The sequence below is a fragment of the Manihot esculenta genome, chromosome 5, assembly GCF_001659605.2.
Source record: "Manihot esculenta cultivar AM560-2 chromosome 5, M.esculenta_v8, whole genome shotgun sequence".
Taxonomy (NCBI): Eukaryota; Viridiplantae; Streptophyta; class Magnoliopsida; order Malpighiales; family Euphorbiaceae; genus Manihot; species Manihot esculenta.
In genome coordinates, this window is record NC_035165.2 from 30,619,688 (window position 1) to 30,641,706 (window position 22,019).

Sequence of the window (22,019 nt, forward strand, 5' to 3'; positions counted from 1 at the left end):
GAATAGAGCCCTAAGTCTCCAAAAAAAAAATTTTAAAACTTGACGAGAGAGAGAAAAATTAAATCTCTGCGAGAAAGGCTCTGATACAATGTAGAAATATAATATTTGTTATTATCTCACAATAGAGATTACAATCTATTTATACATGAGAGACAGTATCTAAACAGGAAGAAAAATCAAGCCTATGATTATACAATTCCTATGATTATACAATCCCTAAGATTAAGCAACTGACCCATCTATCAATATTTACTTTCTATATTAACATATTTACTTTCTATAACTTATAACAGTAACGTCTTGTGTTTCGATTCCTAAAATATATTTTCTAAATTTTGATAATTAGAAAATGACTGCAACAATAAGAAAGTGAACTTGATCTATTTTTGAAATTTGCTTTTCACTAGGGGAAAAAAAAAAAAGTAAATACTAACTTTTCATTAAAGGCAATTTTTTTGCCTTTTAAATTGTCTTTTCTTATCTAACCAAAAGTTTCTGCTGTATTTTTGCTTCCAAAAGAGCATAAAGAAAAGAGAGGAAGCTGGCCAAATGGAACCTTAATTGGACATTACTACTGATTTTATTTCACTTCATGCAGGCTTGAGTTGCTAGCATATCTAGATGCTTCCTCCGTTGCAGTACATGAATTTCGAATTCCTCCTAAAGCTCTTTTGGGATTGCATGCATACTGCCCCATCCATTTTGATATATTTCATGCAGTGCTTGTTGAAGCAAGTGTCCACGTCATTCTATTGAAAGATGCTCCTCACATGCAGATATCCAGGTTTGTCAGATTTCTACTATGTAAATATATAGATTCCTTTTGATCATATCATTTGTGATTTGTTTAATTAACGTTGTATTGGATCACAGCAGTGCTCCCTGCCACATTGAAGACGTTGCTGGTGAAAGTGTTGATAGGTCCAATCAAGTATGCTTAGAAAATCTTTTTAATGTGGTTATATTGACATTTTTATATTTTCCCCTGCATTTTTCATTAGTGCATTTTGTTCCTTCTGAATCTGTATACTGATGACAATATGTACTTGGGCTAATATTAATGTTCAGATGCTTGCAGTTTTTGCATTCTTTTTTGTCCATGCATGCAAATTTGCTTGAATTTCTGTGCGAAAAACCTTGCACCAATCTAGTTTGAGTTTGCTCTTTTTTTTAGTGGTACTGATGTGTGTGCACGATAATATTCGACGATGGTGACTTCTGTTTCAAAGCTTCCCATCAAGTTCATGTTAATAATGTCTTAGTGTGTTCTGTTCCTTTCAGCCTTTCATTATTTTAATACACTGGGAAATGCTTATGAACTGCTTCATTATAAAATTCGATGCTATGCTATGAAATACTTGCATGCTTCTTATTTTCTGATAACAAATATAGCATGCTTCTTATTTTCTGATAACAAATATGACATTATGTTATTTAGAAACCTTTTCTTAAATATTTTTTTCCATTGGTCCATAATATGGGTGCCAAATGAGAGGCTAGAGACTCGACCTAGATTATGTCTTCCAGTGAACACTAAAAGAATGATCAAATATGTCAGAATATAACATGGTTCTTTGTGAAGTTATCTCTTGTGGACAGTAATTGACTAGAAATTTTTTGTGATATCAGAAGCATGGATGGGATTGTTGTTCATGTTTATTCAGCTCTTGTGAGCATGTGTTCCTTAAAAAGTTTCTCCATGTATTGAAATTATAATTTTGTGATTGATCAGGCCTTGGGTCCAGCAATTCTTGTTGGCATGGACCGAATCATGCTTGTTAAGTCATTGTTGGTTGCGCGTGACACTTTACTTGAAGAGCTACAAAGTCTTAGCAAAGCGGTTGACAAAGTAATTGACTTAACTGATTTCATGTCCAAAATGAACAATATGAATATGTTAAATTCTATCCTGAGGGCAGACCTGGATAATGCATATGGTGAAGTTAGGGAGCAAGGTGATCTACAAGATGGTCTCAAGGTCCTTTCTTCATTTGCATAGCATCGTTTTCTTGATTATGTTTGCAAGTCCATGTGTTATTTTATTATTTTAAATAATATGTTTGAGTTATATCAAAATTAATACAGCCCTCGGTTTTAAGAAGTCAATGGTTTAGTCCTTAATAGTTTGACTCCATTAAACTCTCAGTCCTTCCATCCCATTAACTACCTGAGAAATCACCAAAATATCCTTATTGATCACCATCCGCCTGCCCCCTGGTTTCTCTTTTTTCCCCGACAATCCTTTATGTCCCTCTCTCCTCAACTCTACCATCTCCTTGTTTCTGGGTGTGGAATATTGGATACCACAAAGCATTTGTTGTGGCAACAATGCAGCAGCATCTCTCTCACCCACTCCAGCCCAAAAACCCATCTTACTTTTGTCCCTTCCTGTTATGTACTGAGCACCTACTACCAACACCATTACAGTTGCCTTTTCCCTGTTCAATTCTCAGTCTAAACAAAAACTCCAACCTTATTAGACCGCTTTAACTATACTTTTTCCTCTTCATGCACACACAACTTGTCTTAGACCAATAAATGCCCTAAACCAAAAACCAGTCAAAACAGACACTCCCTTTCAGCCTCACTAATGATTATGTTCTTTCACCTCACTTGGTGGAACACCTAACCTCAACTCCTCTTTGGGTTTCTGCAATCACAATAATGCCCAAAAACCCATCTGCTCAGCTTGCAACCCTTACACTCTACGGCTCCCCGATGACACCATCTTAACTCTTCACAATGCCAGACTTTTCCCCACTCACCTCACCCTTCCCCTGATGCCAGAATCAAGATCATCTCCCTCACCTCACCTCATCTCTTTTATCTCTTGAATAATAGGAGTTTGAATCCCTATCAAGAACCACCAGCTTGGTTCCATGGAAGTTACAAGAGTGTGGTTTGTACAATGTAAAATTTATTATAATTAGAGAAATTAGGGATGATAAAGATATATTAGGAATGTTTAGGAAAATTTTCTCCTTTTACGACTTCTTTTTATTGACTAATAGAATATTCATTTAAAAATAGACAGAATGGCATCACTATTTTATAGACAGAGATAAGAGGGACTAAATCATTGACTTCTATTGACAAAGAGACATATCTATTAATTTTGACATAACTTAGGGACTAAAGAATTTACCATATTATTTTATTACCTAATATTTTCTTCTATTCTTGAACCAGATAGAAAATGGAAATCCAGATCTCCAGAGTGATAGCTTGCCCTACTTTTTACCAAAGGATGCAGTGGTGAACATTTTTCAATTGCTGGGTGCTCAATTATCATACTTGTGGAGGACTTTTCTGCAGTTCCACAGGTTTGTTTTTGCTCTAGTTCAGCACAATTAGCTGAGCATCTTTTACTTGCACAAACATGAGTCAGGTAATTTAGAAAGCAATCTAATATATACTAGTAAAACAATTTGTCAATTGAAAACTGGTGAGAAAGTAAATTTTGTGATGGTGTTGAATGTTTTATGAATTTATAGAACACTTTATAATGGGTAAGCAAGTGAAAATAATTACTTTCCTTGCTGTTAATTCATTGCGATGACTCGACAAAATTGGTTCAATATTAATTTAAAGTCTACATGTTTAGTTGCTTTGATAGTTTTTCACCTTGATGGTATAACTATTTCTAGCTTTGATTTTGGGTTAGATCTAATGCTTGTATTTAATGTTAACAAAGAAATTTGGTCTAAATATTTTTTTTGGTCTTCTTTAACACCTTAACATTATCCAATGCACCATTATGCTTAGCATCTTGAACTTGATCATACCTACTTGAAACATCCTTCAAAGGGGACTCTATTGATGCTCATATCCTTTGCTAAAGTTAACAAAATGAGGTGCTTAACTACTGTTGGCATAATTATTTTATCTGCACTCAGCTGGCCTTATTACTTCATTCTAGGGTAAACAACACAAAGATACTGGAATTTTTGAGTGATGCATGGGCTAAGGATCGCAGGAATGAGTGGTCAATATGGATGGTATACTCTAAGGTTGAGATGCCTCATCATTACATTAATGGAAATCCCGATTCTTCTCACCATATTGTTGATAAAAGGGTTTCAAGTTTCTGGAAGTTAGCTGATGAAGTAAATGCCTTTGATCTACAAACTTCTTGTTGGTTCGTTTTTTTTATAGAATTAAAGTCTTAGTTTGGATTTTCAATCATAGAATTTTCTTTGTTTTGGCCTTCAATTTTTCATTTATAGCCTGTCCAGACTGCTGCTACACGTGCTGAGCTTCATCGTCGAAATATTGCCCAAATGAGGGTGAATTATTTCTCCCATATTGACTGATTTGTCATCCTGATCTTCCTTGTACTCTGGAGTTCTACAAAGCAGGTTTTGTTTCCTTGCAGATTAATACTCGATCAATTCAAGACATGTATATATTTGGAGATCCTCTGCGAATTCCTATTATATTTGTGGAGCGTGTCATAAATGCATCGCGGCGTACTTTTAGTGAAAATTCTTACTTTAAAATTTTGGACCTGATAGATTCATCTGTCTTTGTTGCTGGACCTCATACAAAGGCTTTAAAGAACCATCCCGGTGGTAGTGCACAAAAAAGAGCTCATGAGTTGAAGATTGTTGTCTTTGTGCATGGGTTTCAGGCAAGTATTTTCTACAGTTTCTATTTGAATACCTAAATTGCAGTTCTTGTTTCCTTTTGGTCTGGTTTCCTCTCTCTCTCTCTCTCTATTTTATCTTTAGAATGCCCCTTTTCCTTTAAGGGCATGCATAGTTAGTAGTTAAACTAGGGGTCCAGTCAGTAATAGTGTGTTTGGGGATGTATTTGTGGCTATTTTAATATCCAAGTACTTTAATTAACCTTATATAATATACCTCAATTTTTTACTGAACTCGATGAGATGAGAGTTGTGTTTCTTTATCAAAATGGATTCTTATTAGTGACTACTCTAGCCAGCTGCTTTTTTCCCCCTTTACCTACAAATAAGTTAAAAACATGTCATCTGACATTTTGAAAATACGGGTAGATTGAGCTTCTATGCTTTATTATTTAGAACCCCTTTCATCAAAATTTCCAAAATGACACTTCTGGTGTTGGCATGAAAGAGATGGTATATGGATGTATATGAATATTTTGTTTAATGATTTTTTGGGGGGAGTGAGCTGCATCATTTTCCATGGAAGAATCTGATAGTGTTATATGTTAGTAACAATTTCTCCATTCATGTAGTCCGAGATTTAAATGTGGTGCTTGTTTGTGACAAAAGTTCAATTCATTTTTTTCCCTAAAGACTATCATGAAATTATGAGATTGAACTGCCCATTTTGGAATTTCTAAATTCCATATTCTTGTGTTTGATCTCCATTGCAATTTAAGCTTGTATAAGTAGATTAATTTTGTCCATTGCAACTCCAACAAATTAGGGACACCATCAGGATTTACGACTTATACGAAATCAATGGCTTTTGATAGAGCCCAAGACGGAAGTTCTCATGTCAGATGTAAATGAAGACAAAACGTCAGGAGACTTTAGAGATATGGGGCTAAGGCTGGCTGAGGAGGTAGTCTCTTTTGTAAATAGGAAATTGAACAAATTTTCAACGTCTCCTAGTCCAAGGGATGTCAAACTTAGCTTTGTTGGTCATTCTATTGGCAATGTCATTATAAGATCAGCATTAGCAGGTACTCATTCATCACATAAGGATGTCCCACGTTTCTATTTGTCAGTAATTTGACACCATATACTTATTTGTGTTGCGACAGAGAGCATTATGGAACCATTCCGAAGACACCTCTACACATATGTTTCTATATCTGGTCCACAGTTGGGGTATCTTTACAGTTCAAATTCTTTATTCAACTCCGGAATGTGGTTTATGAAGAAGTTCAAGGGAACGCACTGCATTCGTCAGCTCACCTTTACAGATGATTCAAATCTCCAAAATACTTTCTTCTACAAACTTTGTGAGGTACTAAAATTATATATTTTTCCCCATCAATCTTGTGTAGGATAGATTTCAGTCAACTTCTGCATTGGATTTTTTCTTCAACTGGCTAGAGAGAGAGAGAGAGAGAGAGAGAGAGAGAGAGAGCCAGGCGTTTGCTCATTATATACATAAGTCAAGAAACCAGGGTCTGATGTATTGGTCTTATTTTCATTTTGGGGAAAAAAATGTAATGATGATTCTATGAGTCAAAAATTTGTGTATGAAAAAGGAAGGGAAATACTGCACTTTTTTACTGAAATATTAAACCTGTGACCTTTCAGCAGAGAACGCTGGAGAATTTCAGACATATAATACTGATTTCTTCACCCCAGGTATTTCTTTAGCATCTTATAGCTATGTACCTTTTTGAAATTCTTGTGCTGTTTGCAAAATCATTTCTGATTGCCAGCAGTTTTTAGCAGTAATTGATAGTCTCTTTAACTAGGTAGTTCTAGTATGTGCTTATTAGGTAATTATATTTTTCTTAGGATGGTTATGTGCCATATCATTCTGCCAGAATTGAATTATGTCGGGCTGCTGCTTTGGATTACTTAGGAAAGGGCAGAATATTCCTGCAGATGCTGAATAATTGTTTGGATCAGATACGAGCCCCAACATCACAGCAACGCGTGTACATACGATGTGATGTCAACTTTGATACCTCCTCATATGGCAAGAATTTCAACACATTGATTGGAAGAACAGCTCACATTGAGTTCTTGGAGTCTGACATTTTTGCAAGGTTCATCATGTGGTCTTTCCAAGAACTATTTCGTTAATAAGCATGTTAAACTGTGATCTCCACCGACTCGGCTTGGGCTAGCTTGTTTTGACAGGGTGTCTCCCCCTTAATTTCTTGGCTTGGGGGTCCAGAAATAATGGGATCTCGATGTCTGACAAATGGCTGCTACATTCATTTTTGTCTGATGGTCATATGCATGGATTGAAGCTAATTAGTGACATATAATGTGGATTCTATTTCTGCTACAAGCCAACCTACCTTGAACATTTTGTATACTTTTCAAGCGCTTGTGGGGGTTTAGATTTCAAGCCATAAGACATTTCCTAGACAACAAGAACTGGTGGTTTCAGCGGTAGGCTTGTAATTATTTTTTCAGAATGGGTAGATTATTCTTCATATTGTGCTGAAATGCTAAAGAAATAGATAAAATGATTGATAAAGTTTTCTTTTTAGGTATTGCTCAACTTTAGCCTGATGAAATGTTTGAGCAAAGCTGGCTAATCAAAATCAGCACTAATATTGACTTCTTTGTAAACATGATTAATTTCAACTCCCTAAGCTATTTGGTTGAGAAATTGCTCTCTCATACCCTTTATTGACTATTAAGTTATTTTGCTTCCTTACATCCTTCAAAAGCTTTTACAAGTACAATGTGATCACTGTGCTAATGAGAATCCTTTTTTTTTTGGGGAGTGGTACTATCAAGTCACCAACTTATTTTAATATTAATTTGAGAGGCTAAATAGTTTGAATACTATATATAATTAAAATTATAAAAAGATTTAGAATGGAGCATGATGAAAAAATCTAACAAGAACCTGCAAGAATCATGAGCAAATGATATTTTTCAACCCTAGCCTCGAATTTTTCCAGTCAATATGGAAGCAGAAACTGGTTATATTGAACATTCAGCAACATAATGCGCAAGAGCACCTGCAATTATACCTTACTCAGATGTGGACTTCATTCTGCTATTTTGGATGAGATTGTATATATTTTTATGTACGTGTCTTTTTTCCTTGTCAAGCTGAGCTTTTATGAGAAAGTGATTTTGTTTTTCTTATTAAAAATATTATATATTATTATAGTTACCTTTAAATTATCGTTAAAAGATTAAATAAGATTATTATTTATTAAGAGTGTAAGTTATATTCTCCGATTTATTTGATCATATATTTAATCTTGTAATAATAGTTTAAAAGTAAATTCGATTTCGTCCCGTTGTATAGCTGTTGTGTTGTGTGTGTATACATAATTATACTAAGGCTAAATCCCATATGAAAAGGAGGATAGTGGTGGCTTGCAGAGTAGACCCCACTCCTTTCTTGGCTCTGGCAGTAATGTCTTGATGCGATTGAAGAAGTTTTTCCTTCTATTTTTGTGGCCTTTAGTTTCTACTATCTAAATTCCGATCTGTGCGATGCATATGCTTTTTATGCCACAAGCCTAGCGTTTGACTGATAACTTACTCCATTCTTTAGTATGTTGATGTAGCTTCGGCTGTTATTATAAGAATCAACTTCTTCCGATTAGGCCCAAAATGTCCAGAGATGAGTAGCAATGTGTTGAAGTTTTATTGGGATTTGGAGAACAGACAAACTCTTTGGGCCTCAGAGACTTTGTGTCCAATATAGTGTAATTTCTTATATCTCCTTTCTAGTTTCCTTTGAATGAAATTATCCTCGCCATAGGGGAAAAATATCACATTCTATCTAGCATGTACACAAACGGATACGTCCTATTCACGCTTAAACTGAATAGTATTCATGTAAAATCTAATTAATTTGAATTTTGAAAATTAATGCACGCCTTATTTGATAATACTAAAATTGATAGCCAGCAATTAATTGTAACTAATAGCTGATAACTAATTCTAATTGATATATATTAAATATTTTATAAATTATTAATGTTCAGATTATATTTTTTTAATATCAACCAGTAAATTAAAAGAAAATACCGTGTGAATTAGCATATCGAATAGAATTAAAATATTATTAAATTGAATAAGATTTAAATATTATTCAAGGTGAATGAACATAAAATATGGAATCATATATAATATAAGATATAAAATTTAATTAGATAAAAATAATATTTTAATATAGATAATATACTATTATGATTAAAATTTTATCATTAATTAGATATCTGATAATTTGATGTGATTTGAATTTTTAAAAGTTAAATTTAATATATTTTAATATTGATATTTATCGGTAATATTCCCTACAATGATCGAATCTTTAAACTCCATGTTAAAAGATGCGTTTCAAATCTCTAACACTTCAACCATTCAAAATTCAAATTGCTTTTAAAATTTTTTTGCAAATCCAATAATTTAGGAAAGACATAATTTTAAAAAATTTTAGACAAAATGTTACTTTAAATATTTTAAGCAAATTTTTTCTTTAAAAATTAGATATTATCTATAATAAAACGTAAGTGGTGATTAACATGGGTGGAAAACTGTATGATTGGGCGTTTTAGGGTGGCTGAATTGCGCGAAAAGCCGTCTGAAATAGTATTCTAAATAATTTTAAATAATTTATTAATTAATTGAAAAAATTATAACTAATAATGAAAAATAATTATATTTATAGAGTTGATTCAAAATGTAACCCTAGATTTTATATAGGTTCTTGTTAGCATTCAGCTGATTTTCTAAAATTTTATCAAACACTTTAATCAGGAGCATTTTACTTGGTTTCTGTACGCCCCAAAGCTGTATTTCCTGTGGAAGATGAAGATCACGGACTTCGGAACGTTGCAGATTACTTGGTTTCTGTAACGTTTTAACCGGAGACAGCATATTCACATTTCGGATATAGTTCTATGATTCTGTCCCATACAACCAAATCTCTTGTCCTTATCCATAATTTTATATTAACCCTATTTTCACTTCAATTAATCCTCATTTTTAAATCATTTGCTTGTCCCTATTACGCACCGCCAAATTCCCGTCACTAGTTAGCTTAGAAGTTGAATTCGTTTGAGCAAGGTGATTTGCCAATGGAGAATTCATCTCTTCCTCATGACTCCCTATTTCTTGGATTCGACAGCTCTACTCAGTAATAATGTTTCTCCTTTTGTTTCGTATGTTTATGCTTCTGCTCTATTCACAAAATCAAACCAACCCAGTTGGCTAGATTCAGTTTTGCGTCATTGTTGCTTGATGGGTACTCGTCTTTTTACTTAAAGAATTCTTAGTTTTTGTTGGTTGGTCAGTCCAATTATTTTCTTCTATGTTTTATTTGATATTTGATGAGAATTTCTTGTAAAAAATCTTAAAAGGCGTGAAACTTTGATTGCTACAAGGTCCTTGAAGGCAACTGTTTTGGACTCCAGTCTCAACATTGTCAAATCAGAGCTAGTTCATTTTGACTCCGATCTGCCCCATTATAAGACCAAAGACGGAGTATATAGAGAGCCCTCTGATAATGGCAGAATCGTTTCACCCACCTTGATGTGGGTGGAAGCTCTTGATCTTGTTCTTCAGAAGCTCTCCAAATCTGGGTTTGATTTCGGGAAAGTTGCTGCTCTTTCTGGCAGCGGACAGCAACATGGTAGTGTTTATTGGAAGAAAGGCAGTTCTGCAATATTACAATCGTTGGACTCCAATAAGCCATTGGTGGATCAATTAGGCAATGCTTTTTCTATAAAGGAATCGCCTATATGGATGGATAACAGCACCACAAAGCAATGTAGGGAAATAGAGAATGCTGTTGGTGGAGCATTGGAGCTCTCCAAACTTACTGGCTCTCGCGCTTATGAAAGGTTCACCGGATCACAGATCAGGAAGATATTTCAGACACAGCCTGAAGCTTATAATGATACCGAGAGGATTTCCCTTGTTAGCTCTTTTATGGCATCCCTTTTTATTGGTGCATATGCTTGTATTGATCACACTGATGGTTCTGGGATGAATTTGATGGATATTAAGCTGAAGGTCTGGTCTGAAATAGCTTTAGAGGTTTGTCTGTTGTGTGGTTGGACTTAAGCTTTATTGTTTCTAAAGTAATTGTTAAGTTGTTATGGTTTTTATCAAGTTGGATTTTGTCAAATTGCAGGCAACTGCACCAGGTTTGAAGGAAAAAGTTGGAAAATTGGCCTCTGCCTATGATGTTGCCGGTCATATTGCTCCCTATTTTGCAGAGAGGTTAGTAGCATACATACACTTCTCTGCATTGTATTTCCTGCATGCTGTAAATTAGTTGTTCCCAGTAAGTGAAATAAATAGTGAAATAAATCAAGTAACTATAAATTTAATAAAGGTACTGTTCTGCACTACTAGCTGTTAGCTTTTAGCTTGTTTGGTAGCTCTTAGCTAAAAGTTAAAAGGTATAACTTTTCATGAACCATTATTTAATTACTCTAGACGGTGTTTTCAACTACCTATACCTAAATAAATATGGTCGAATAGAGCCAAAGGAAAAAAAATTGTTAGCATGAAAGTGTGCCTTTGACCTATAAAAACTTCTGTATCTGATCAATTTTGCTACTCCCAGTTCTCCTACTTAATGGTGGCTCATGTTTCTGAATTTTGTTAATTGTGACCATCCTTATTGGACCGTAAAATACTTGAAGTTTATATGACAAATTTACTTCATGTGCAGACTGTATGTTATGTGTAAGATGTGTGAATGCTGGTGCAGTTACATAATGTAATGACTCAATGAATGATAAGCTCATGGCTATTTTTTGAACTAGTTGATAAATTGTTGGGCACTGTGTGCTAAGAACTGATTTTCTTTCCATTTATTGTCATTAAGTCAGGTTGTTTGTGGATTTAGTTTAGCACCTTGAAATTTCTTGTTTTTCATCAATTTCCTTGCAGGTATAAATTTAATAAAAATTGTTTGGTTGTTCAATGGTCCGGAGACAATCCCAACAGTTTAGCAGGTCAGTGCTTTATCCATGTGTGCAATCACCTCGTTTAACAATTGTCTGTGGTTTCCCTTTTACCATGTATTTAGAATAAAGCATATTGGTAATTTCATGGATGATGTACTTACTGGAAAATGTTCAAAGCGCATGCTAGAGATGCTACTGTTTTTTCTCTCTATTTGCAAGAGTTACCAGGTATGCTAAATTCAGTATTGGTTGTTTAGTTGTCCATGCTGTGATCTTGTGATAAATTTGCAAGAATTTGACTAAATGCTAGAACAATATGCTTTCATTGAGTTTTGATGTGCCTTCTAAATTGAGTTTAGCTGTTCTCACAAATAAATACTGCATTTTTTTAAAGAAAATATTCAATTAATAATATTGCTGTTTTTGCTTCAAAATTTTAAAATAAAAAAAGAACACTGACAAGATAATCAGATTTGGGAAAATAAAGTATATTTTTATTAACAGTTATCATTACTGCCATTGCAAAAGGGTCTTTACATGGCAGAGTTATGTATTCTAAATGCTTTTTTAGACCCTGAACCACAATTCTAAATGGGGCTTATATTTTAATATCTTAATATTGATGTATTTTCAGTCTAAGTCATATTATGTGGTTTCAGTGCTGTATTAGTAGCTTTTTATTTTATTTTGTCTTCTTGATCATTGTTTAACCAAAAACTTTCAACTGCAGGTTTAACTCTTAGCGTACCAGGGGATCTGGCAATTAGCCTTGGCACAAGTGATACTGTGAGTTGGACTATAAAAGCATTTCTTGAATATTGGACCAATGGCTAGTTTAATGAGCCTAATTTAACTTGTTTGCTTGCGTGTAACTCTAAAAAAAAAAATGTATCGCACTCCCTCTTTCACCTTCTCAGCCTTTCTGTGTATGGTACTTCCTTGGCCCAATCCTTTCGTTTGCCATAACACCATGGATTTACAGCAATTATTTACTTGGTAAATAGAATTGGGGTGCTTTTCACTTGAGCTACATGAAACCACTTAACCATTCAGATTGCAATTACAAAATATTGACTTTTTAAGCACTCACCAGCTTTGGTTCTTGATCTGCTTTGTTGAGCTATATTATGAATTATTCACATTTGATCCAGCAATGATAAGTATTATTGGGGCTCTCATGCTCCTTTGATGTTACATGTTGGGTTGTGATTTTCCTTATTAATATTTCGTTCTTTTGAACTTCACAGACCTTCTCAATTATACTTGTTATATAGGTTTTTGGGATTGCTACTGATCCTCAACCCAGATTAGAAGGGCACGTTTTACCTAATCCTGTAGATACTGAAGGTTACATGGTAATGTTATGCTACAAAAATGGATCTCTAACTCGTGAAGGTACTAGTTCAATTCCCTTGCACCCTAGCTTGCCATTTATTAGGTCGTTTATCTGACAACAATTTTGAACTAGATATTCGTAATAGCTGTGCTGAGAAATCTTGGGAAGTCTTTAACAATTTTCTGGAGCAAACTCCTCCTCTTAATGGTTTGTGTACATGCTTTATTGTTAGCTTTTCTTGATAAGATCTGTTTTGTTTGCTGCCATCTCATTCTGGATTCTGCAACAGATGGGAAGCTTGGCTTCTACTATAGGGACCATGAAATTCTTCCTCCTCTTCCAGGCAAGTTCTTGGATATTTTACCTTATTATATTTATTTACTCCATTATGAGTATTGAGATCAGGCTTTACTTCACCGTTCTCAACTTCTTTCTGCCTGGCTTTTCTTCTTCAATTTCTCCATTCCGACATACATATGTTGCTGAAACTCATCATTTAGTGGTTTCTATTTCTTACAAAAACTGTTGGCCATTATACATCCTGTTCAATCTCACAACATAAAGAAATTATTTCGCACATCGTGTATTTTACATTTTTATAACAATTTTCTACAACCAACTAGTTGGTTTTGAGTCTTAGTTGTTATGTATTATTTTATTCTTTTATTACATAAAAGGAGCCCCTATTAATGAACGATTGTTATTGCAACCAGTTGGCGTCCATCGCTACAAACTCCAAAACTTTACAGGGGACAATCGGGAGGGAGTGAATGAACAGGAGGTGCAGGAATTTGATCCTCCTTCTGAGGTTGGTTGGCATTTAAAGGGTAATAGCAAATTTTACATATTCAGAAGTTGTATTGCAAGACTTATCATAAAAGAATTTTCGTTTTCAGGTCAGAGCATTGATCGAGGGCCAGCTTCTGTCAATGCGAGCTCATGCTGAAAGATTTGGCATGCCAATGCCTCCAAAACGTATAATAGCCACCGGTGGAGCATCAGCAAATCATAGCATTTTGAAGTCAGTAGCATCAATATTTGGCTGTGATGTCTATACTGTTCAAAGACCTGGTATGCAGATTTCTTGTGTTTGTTGGATCTAATTTCCCAGTTGCCATATATGTGATTTGAAAATAATTCAGGAACTTGCTAAAGGGCTGTTCACTTGCAGAAAATATAGAGCAGTTTTCTAGAAATTTGTATGCGACAATTTTCCAAGTAGATAATTTGGAAAACTAGTTTTTCAAATTTTAACTAATATTTAGAAAATATGTTTAAATTGTTTTGTGCTATTTTTCATTATAACAAAAAATTGTATTTTCTATCAGTTATCCAAATTAAACAGACAGTAAAGGTTTACAAAGCCCAAATCTTTCTGTTCTTTTTTTTTTTTTTTTGGTTCGAATGTATCGTCTTTTTGCTGTCTGATCCTCCACAGCACTATTCTCTTCTGATGAAGAAGCCCTGTTACTTGGTTGGCAGATTCAGCATCCCTGGGAGCTGCATTGAGAGCTGCTCATGGCTGGCTGTGCAATAAAAAGGGTAGTTTTGTGCCAATCGCATGCTTATACAAGGACATGTTGGAGAAGTCAGCTCTCAGCTGCAAGCTTTCAGTTAGTGCTGGGAATCAAGAATTGGCTTCTAAATATGCTTTATTGATGAAGAAGAGAATGGAAATTGAAAGTCGGCTTGTTCAAAAGCTGGGACGGTTCTGAAGTGGGGAGCTGCCACGTTGTCTTTGAAAAATATTCAACTGGGAATCAAGGAATTCACCGAAGACACATCAGGCTGGTCGATATTGGATAATGTCAAGTCCGCTGCTGCTGTGTGATATTGCTGCGAAACCCATTAATGAAGCAAACTTCTTGACCTTGTTCAGCTCATCTCTTTGAGCAAAATTTGTTGTTGCAGTGATCCCATGTTGGTTAGTTGCAACTCCATGGTCAATGAAACTTCATTTCTAAAATATCAAATTTTAACTTAAAAATTTTTATGAAAAAAACCTCATAATTTTTTAAAATATGACTAAAAATATATAATATTATTAAAATTATAAATAATACTCTATAAAAATACAATGAAAATTTAAATTATAAGAAATAGATTTATATTTTTTTACATAACTAATAAAATCTATAAAAATATAAAAATTATAAGATACTTTATTTATTTTTCATTTATGTCATAGTTCAAATATCATATTTATATAGTAAAATAAAAAATGTTAATATATATTTTTTACTTTCATTATTTATTTTTTACATATAGAGTAATAGTCATTATAATGATCCTTAAAAATTTTCAATAGAGAATTTGTGGTTAAAGTCGGGTGTTTGATTAATGAGAAAAAAAAAAAAAATTGAATGTTTTTAAGTGTTTTATTAAAATCAAGGATTTTATTTATATTTATAATAAATTAAATTTAAATGTTTGTTAGTTGTTACTAATATTTTATTTATTTATAGATTTTATAAAATTATTTCTTATATATAAAGTAACATAATTTATTTATCAAATTAAACTTAAATCATTAAAATTTTAAAAATATTTTTTTGAAATGATAAAAATAAATTTATTTATTAAATAAACTTAAATGATTATTGAGTAAAGTGACCATTTTAAAAAATTAAAGGACTTAAATGATAATTTTAAGAGATTGAAATGAATCAAATTTTTTTATAAGAGCTTAAATGACTTTTTCAAAGATTTAAAAGGACTACTTATTAAAAAATAAATAAATTAAAAACTACAAAATTCTTTTTTTAAAACAAAAACTTTAAGTTGATGTACTCTTTTCTATAAAATTATTTAAAAATAATTATTTTGTTGGATTTAATTTTACTGTTTTTTATTAAATTAAAGCGAATTAAATTATAATTTTAAAAGTGAAAATCAAATCGAATAAAAATATTAAAATAAAATTTTAATTTTAATTTAATTTAATTAATTATTTTAGCTTGAACCAAATGGGCTTATCCTTAAGATAGCGAAGATCTGTTGTGTTGAAAAATCAGTTCCATTGTAGAAGATCTCTCCAATCTCATCTCTTCTAATACTTGACAGATTAGCTTATTTGCTTCTGATGCTGCAGAGCCTTTGATAATGAAAGTGGACAATTCCATTTCAAATATTAATTTTAAAAAAAATCAATTTTGACAATTGAATTTAATTCGTCTTTACAGTTCAAATTTTAATTTGTTAAAAAAAAAAAAAAAAAACCTTGGTTGATGCAAGGGATTCTTTCCAAGGAGTGGGTTAGAAATCACAATCCATATGTGCTTAGTCAAATCCCATCTCATCAAAATAAATAAACATAGAAAGAAATGAACTTTGCTTCTAAGGATTTGTTTTCTATGATCAACTCTTATGACCTTGCTGCTGTTTAGCTAACCATTGTTCTTAAATCCAACTTTGCTCCCCTTTTTTATATCCTTAATTTGATTTTAGGACAAGTCAATCGGTTCATATATATATATATGAAAATAATTTATTCCTAAGAGATTTTTGATGTAAATATTATTTTTCATGAAATAAATGAAAATTTTAATTTATCATGTTTATTATGTGAAAAAATAATAAACAACTCATCAAAGGATTGAACAAAGGAGATAGAATGTGTTTGAGAAACAAAACCTCCATCAATTTTATTGGAATTTTGGGATTTCCTTAGCCTTCAGTTGTTTAAAACAACACAACAGAGCTCTGACTCTCTGCATCAAAATTACAGACCAGCTGATATGTTACAAGCAACTATATTACACTATATATTCTACATGTTAACATAAAATCCCCTTAACCAAATCAAATGAGAGAAAAATTATTACATACAACCGTTATATATATGACAATTAGATATTGATCATATAAAAAATCCACTGTAATCGATGACTGTAATATATATAATGGCTGTATAATAAAATTTTTCCGGTTAGGGATGCTTAGATGTCAGGATTGAACTTCTCCGTATCAGTCACTTCCTTTATCTTGCTAGCACCATCTTTAGTAATGACAATGCTTACCACCTTACAAGGTTCAGCTTCTCCTAGCATTTGAACAACTTTTCTCATGGTGGGTCTTAGCGAAGGAAGCCTCTCAGTGCAGAGGATTGCAATTCTCAAAACCTTGACAGCATCTTCCTTAAAAAATTCTGGAATCCTGGAATCTATTATACTCAACACTCTCTCTTTACTCTTCAAATTGCTGGAGACCCAATCCACTATATCTTTGTTATCTCCGTACTCAGGCTCTATTGGCCTCTTCCCACTCACCAACTCCATTAGCACAACTCCAAAGCTATAGACATCACACTTCTCATTCACTTTGTATGTGTATCCATATTCTGCAGAGTTAAATGTAAATGAAATTAACAAACAAAACCCATAATTTATTTTCTAATGAAGAAGAAAATAGAAATATCAGAGATGTAATTTGCTTACCAGGAGCTATGTAACCATGGGTGCCAGCAATCACATGGGTGGAGTCTTTGCCTCCATTGGCTTGAACAATCTTGGCTAGTCCAAAATCAGCAATCCTAGGCTTCAAAAACTCATCCAACAAAATGTTACTGGACTTCACATCTCTGTGAATTATCGGTCGGTCGCATCCGTGATGCAGATACTCAAGTCCCTTGGCTGCTCCGACGGCGATCTCATACCTAGTCTCCCAGTCCAGCTTCATCTTTCTTGTAGTATGCAGACTATCCCATAAGCTTCCATTAGGCATGTACTCATAAACCAACAGGCTAGAGTCCTCACTGGTTATGCTACAAAACAGCTTCACCACATTGACATGTCTTATTGAGCTCAACGTCTGCACTTCTGCATCAAATTCTGTAGATTTTCCTCCCCTTTTAGCAAGCATCGGTGCGGTGCTCCACCCCTTTTTCCGGCCACCGAAATCTGTATTCCAGATATGTTTCACTGCAAGATCTTTACCATTGGCAAGTGCTACTTTGTAAACGTTTCCTGACCCTCCTTTTCCGATTAGATTCTCTTCCTTTATGGAATCAAGAATCTCATCCTCACCGAAGCTTAACACATGGAAGGACTTTACATCCCAAGATTCTTCCTTCAATGAACGTTCATGATCCTTTTCTTTCTTCTTTAAGTACAAGAAGTATACAAGTGAGAGAACCAAGAGTGCTGCTCCTACGCCAAAGCAAGCAATAAGCGTACGGATATCTCTGGACATTCCGGCTTCCGGCTTGCATCGCTGAAAAGTGCTCACTGTTTGGCTGCAGAGGCCAGAATTTCCGCCAAAGCTTCCGTTGTATGCTTCAATTGACAGAGATTGAGGTATGCGACCAGTTAATCTATTGTGGCTTAGATCAAGGAGGCTTAGTCTCAATGACGACAAGGTGTTTGGGATTTGACCTGAGAGTTGATTCTCTGATAAATTCAGAGAATTTAGAGTCGGGAGAAATCCTAATGATGATGGGATTTGATTGGAAAGCAAATTATGAGCTATGTTTAGATCGCTGAGGGAATCACAAGAGCCTAGTGATTCTGGAATTGAACCAGAGAGCAAGTTGTTCTCCAAATGAAGGCTGCTTAGTCGCTTAAGTTCTCCGATTGTCTCCGGTATCTTCCCGGAAAATTTATTGTCGTTTAACTTTATTGAAAACAACGATGTAGCTCTCGAAATCTCCTCTGGCAATTCACCGGATAATCGGTTGTTTCCCAAGAACAACTGTACAAGATTCTTGGCGTTCCTAATATCAGAAGTCACCGGGCCTTCAAAGTGATTAAACTCGATATCGATTATGTTCACGTTGGGCAATCCCCAAATTCCAGCCGGAATACTGCCCGAAAGCGAGTTTTTACTGACTCTGAATCTCTTTAACGTAGTACAACTCGCATAGCTGGCCGGAATTTCCCCAGTAAAATTGTTTTGGAGCATGAGAAGCGCATCCATGGTTCCCTGCTTGCACATATCCGGTGGAATCAGACCTGTCAAGTAATTCTCCGACACATCGATGAAAATAAAATTGGCCCAAGACCCAAGCTGCGGAGGGAGAGGGCCGGTCAACTTGTTCCCGTACAGAGAAAGATTTACGAGTTTCTTGAACTGCCCAAACTCCATAGGTATTTCACCAGAAAGCTCGTTTTCGTATAGCTGCAGAGTTACCAGGTTACTCAAGGATCTCAATTCAGATAAACCGCCTTCCAGATAGTTCATAGATGCATCGAATTTCTCCAGTTTTGTTAGGTTTCCGATTTGAGCAGGTAGTTTTCCGGTCAAGCTGTTGTTGTAGAGCTCCAGCTGCCAGAGATTCTTGAGCATTCCTATCTGGGGAGGAATCTCTCCGGATATATTATTATCAGAAAGTTCCAAGTTTATAAGCTCGGAAAGATCTCCAATTTCCTGTGGAATCTTGCCGCCGATGCTGCAATTCGATAAGTAAAGACAATTGAGCTTTGTTAGCTTAACAATCTCCGATGGAAATGGAGTTGTATCAAAAGGATTGTCTCCTAAACTCAGAGTGACAAGACCTGTGATATTTTCCAGTGATTTCCACGGAAAAACACCCGAGAACATACTCCAGTTCAAGAACAAGTGCTGTAATTGATTCAAAGAAGAAAATTTTGGAAAAGGACCGTTGAAAGGATTGTTTCCCAGATCAAGATATTTCAAATTTGTGCACTTATTCAAGTCATCTGAGATACTCCCCGACAGAGAATTGAAACCAAGCGAGAGCTTTTCCAAGGATGGAAGCTTGCATATGGAATCAAAAGGAACAAACCCAACTAAGTTCTGATTCGAGAGTTCAATCTCTGTAACTGAATTAACTGAATTGCAGGTGATTCCAGTAAAGTTACAGATGAAATCCCTTGAATTCCATGAATTGAAAACATCAGTATTTGACTTGTGAAATGCGGTTTTGAGGTTGAGTAGAATTTGAAGTTCGTCGGATTGTGATTTGAGGGCAGAGAATAGGCAGAGAAAACAGAAGAGGACGAGACAGGAAGAGGCCGTTGACATGTCGGCCAGTGAAGTGGAAGAAGAGGATATTTAGTTTGAGGTGTATTAATCAGAGAAGAAGAAGCAGAAGAAGAAGAAGAAGAATGGAAGCAAGAGAGCGATGCATTGCCATTTTAACCAAGGCGGCAGGCCACAGCGATCGGCTACTGTGATTGCTTACGGTAGCTTTTTAAGTGCTATTTCCCTTCAGTTCCAACGGTAATTAGCTTACGGTTTTTTTATCGATTCTTTCCTTGAAATTAAAGAATGTTTATGGTACAAGCGCAGCTTTTTATCTTCCATAAAATTAAAAAATAACAATAAATAAATAAATAAAAATATACTCGTATTAAGAAAATTTTATAATTAATAGAGAGAATAATTAATAAAAGAATTTAGTATTTTTTAACTTATAAATTTTTATTTTTAAAAATATAAGATTATCTACAAATTTTATATAAATTTATTTAAATTTTTTCAACCATGTTAAACGGAGAGTTGAAGAACAGTATGGTCCACACCTGGATTCAATGAATACAAAAGTCAGGGGTGTTTTCCCCTCGCTTTCAACTGGGTCAGCATTTGTTTGACTGAGGTAAGATGTGGTAGAAATGGAATCCAAGTGTCAAAAGGTATGGTCCAATTAAGGACCCGTGATGACTCGCTTTTTATTCTAAACCAAGTCCATCTGCGGCTAACCTGAATAATACAGTCCGTAGCAAGCGTTTTCTCATTGATTATTGGAGAGAAATCGCTCGACGAAATGCTCCACCGACATGTTATTGCGCCGCGAAGAGGGAAATGTCACTAAATACCATTTATGCAACCCTATCTTGTATAATAAATTAATAAAAATTAAAGGATAAATTACTTTTTAGTATATATATAATTTTAATATAATTTTTAAAAGTAAATATTTAAATTTTTTTATAATTAATTCATTTATATAAGAGTTTATTTTATCCATACGATAATATAATTTTTTTTAAATATATTTTTTTATAAAATTTATAAATTACTTAGATACCATCTAAAAATCATTAAAATTATAAATATTTTTAAAAAATTTTTAAAATCATCAAATATTAGAATATTTTAATAAATGAAAATTAAAAAATAAAAAGTGTAAGTATTTAGTTAAATATAATAATTTGGATAAAAATTTATAAAAATTTATGTATTTTTTCATATAAAAAGAAAATAATTAAAATATTTAAATTTTAATAAATATGAAAAATGGATGCAATTCTAACATATTAATATTTTTAATTTAAAAAGAGACTATAAAAATATTTTTATATTTTTAATTGTAAAAAGTGAATAAAAATATTAAAATTTACATGTAGTGATTATAGGAGAGTTTAAGTATTTAATTTAAAAATAAAATTTGATATATTAATTATAATATAAGTTAAAGATTAATGTGTAGTTTATTCATTTAAAAAATAATAAAAATATTTTTATTATTTTAATAATAAAATAAATAAAAAAAATTTTTATATACATCGACTAATTATAAAGAGATTTAAATATTTAATTTTAAAAATATATAATTAATCTGTTAAATATATTAAAATTTAAAAATTAAAATATAATTTATTTAAAATTAAATAAATAAATATAAATTAAAATTGAATGAGTAAATTTAAAAAGATGGTAACTAAATTAACTACAACTTTTTTATAAAAAGGAATTACTTTATATAAATATTTCTATTTTATTTATTTATTGTTCCATGTAAATATCTTATATAATATAATAATTATATTCTATAATTTTTCTACAAAGAGAGCCAATGTCATACATAGTGATGCTGTGGACTGATAATAATTCAAAATTGAAGGGTTGAATTTTCCAGAAAAATTCACTTAAATCTAATTTATTAAATAAATTCATTTAAATTTAGAATATACTCATATGCATCAAGAATAATTGGATTTCAAAATTTATTGATAAATTTTAATGGATTTTAAAATTCATTATTAAATTTAAAATAAAAATGACTGCATTTCTAATTTAAGAAAATCTTGCATTTAAAATAAAATGTTACAGTGATAACAACATATTAAGATATAATTTTTTTTTCACTTGCATATTTATTAAATTTTTTCAAATTTCAAATCTCATAGTTTTACAAACAACTCAATTATTA

General features: G+C 33.1%; 3 protein-coding genes across 13 annotated transcripts in view; 2 read left to right on the forward strand and 1 right to left on the reverse strand.

The window, feature by feature from the left end:
- Nucleotides 1-7,173, forward strand: part of LOC110616033 (protein FAM135A) — a 34,326-nt gene extending 27,153 nt beyond the window's left edge. For 3 of the 10 annotated variants that reach the window (XM_021758331.2, XM_021758332.2, XM_021758333.2), the window contains 11 exons: nucleotides 599-784; nucleotides 874-931; nucleotides 1,733-1,978; nucleotides 3,190-3,323; nucleotides 3,920-4,106; nucleotides 4,227-4,286; nucleotides 4,376-4,630; nucleotides 5,412-5,670; nucleotides 5,752-5,957; nucleotides 6,257-6,307; nucleotides 6,464-7,173. In XM_021758331.2, the coding sequence (XP_021614023.1) occupies nucleotides 599-784; nucleotides 874-931; nucleotides 1,733-1,978; nucleotides 3,190-3,323; nucleotides 3,920-4,106; nucleotides 4,227-4,286; nucleotides 4,376-4,630; nucleotides 5,412-5,670; nucleotides 5,752-5,957; nucleotides 6,257-6,307; nucleotides 6,464-6,754 (1,933 nt within the window). In that variant the 3' untranslated portion in view covers nucleotides 6,755-7,173. Of the gene's footprint in view, nucleotides 1-598; nucleotides 785-873; nucleotides 932-1,732; nucleotides 1,979-3,189; nucleotides 3,324-3,919; nucleotides 4,107-4,226; nucleotides 4,287-4,375; nucleotides 4,631-5,411; nucleotides 5,671-5,751; nucleotides 6,310-6,463 lie in introns of those variants that run through there. The other 7 variants (XM_021758336.2, XM_021758337.2, XM_021758335.2 and 4 more) reach the window with 7 other exon arrangements.
- A 2,193-nt stretch (nucleotides 7,174-9,366) lies between these two features.
- Nucleotides 9,367-14,873, forward strand: LOC110614342 (xylulose kinase 2). 2 transcript variants are annotated; one of them, XM_021755859.2, is made up of 11 exons: nucleotides 9,367-9,788; nucleotides 10,036-10,690; nucleotides 10,788-10,876; nucleotides 11,555-11,619; nucleotides 12,302-12,357; nucleotides 12,846-12,966; nucleotides 13,040-13,114; nucleotides 13,197-13,250; nucleotides 13,621-13,715; nucleotides 13,804-13,978; nucleotides 14,390-14,873. In XM_021755859.2, the coding sequence occupies exons 1-11, from the start codon at nucleotides 9,730-9,732 to the stop codon at nucleotides 14,620-14,622; spliced, it is 1,677 nt and encodes a 558-aa protein (XP_021611551.1). In that variant the 5' UTR covers nucleotides 9,367-9,729; the 3' UTR covers nucleotides 14,623-14,873. The 2 variants fall into 2 exon arrangements, with proteins under 2 accessions (XP_021611551.1, XP_021611552.1); XM_021755860.2 differs by having other exon boundaries at nucleotides 9,645-9,896.
- A 1,652-nt stretch (nucleotides 14,874-16,525) lies between these two features.
- On the reverse strand, nucleotides 16,526-20,104 carry LOC110615251 (receptor-like protein kinase 7). Its single transcript, XM_021757044.2, has 2 exons — nucleotides 17,344-20,104; nucleotides 16,526-17,246 (listed from the first exon to the last, which is right to left on the reverse strand). Exons 1-2 carry the CDS (start codon nucleotides 19,886-19,888, stop codon nucleotides 16,846-16,848), a joined length of 2,946 nt encoding a protein of 981 aa, XP_021612736.1. The 5' UTR covers nucleotides 19,889-20,104; the 3' UTR covers nucleotides 16,526-16,845.
- Nucleotides 20,105-22,019: the final 1,915 nt, after the last annotated feature.

What these genes read in the sequence shown, in the direction of transcription:
- LOC110614342 (XM_021755859.2), top strand. Translation starts at nt 9,730, where the DNA reads ATGGAGAATTCATCTCTTCCTCATGACTCCCTATTTCTTGGATTCGAC. An exon ending in AATTTGATCCTCCTTCTGAG is followed by an intron (nt 13,716 to 13,803) that starts GTTGGTTGGCAT and finishes TTTCGTTTTCAG; the next exon opens with GTCAGAGCATTGATCGAGGG. An exon ending in CTATACTGTTCAAAGACCTG is followed by an intron (nt 13,979 to 14,389) that starts GTATGCAGATTT and finishes CTTGGTTGGCAG; the next exon opens with ATTCAGCATCCCTGGGAGCT.
- LOC110615251 (XM_021757044.2), bottom strand. Translation starts at nt 19,888, where the DNA reads ATGTCAACGGCCTCTTCCTGTCTCGTCCTCTTCTGTTTTCTCTGCCTA. An exon ending in CCATGGTTACATAGCTCCTG is followed by an intron (nt 17,247 to 17,343) that starts GTAAGCAAATTA and finishes TTAACTCTGCAG; the next exon opens with AATATGGATACACATACAAA.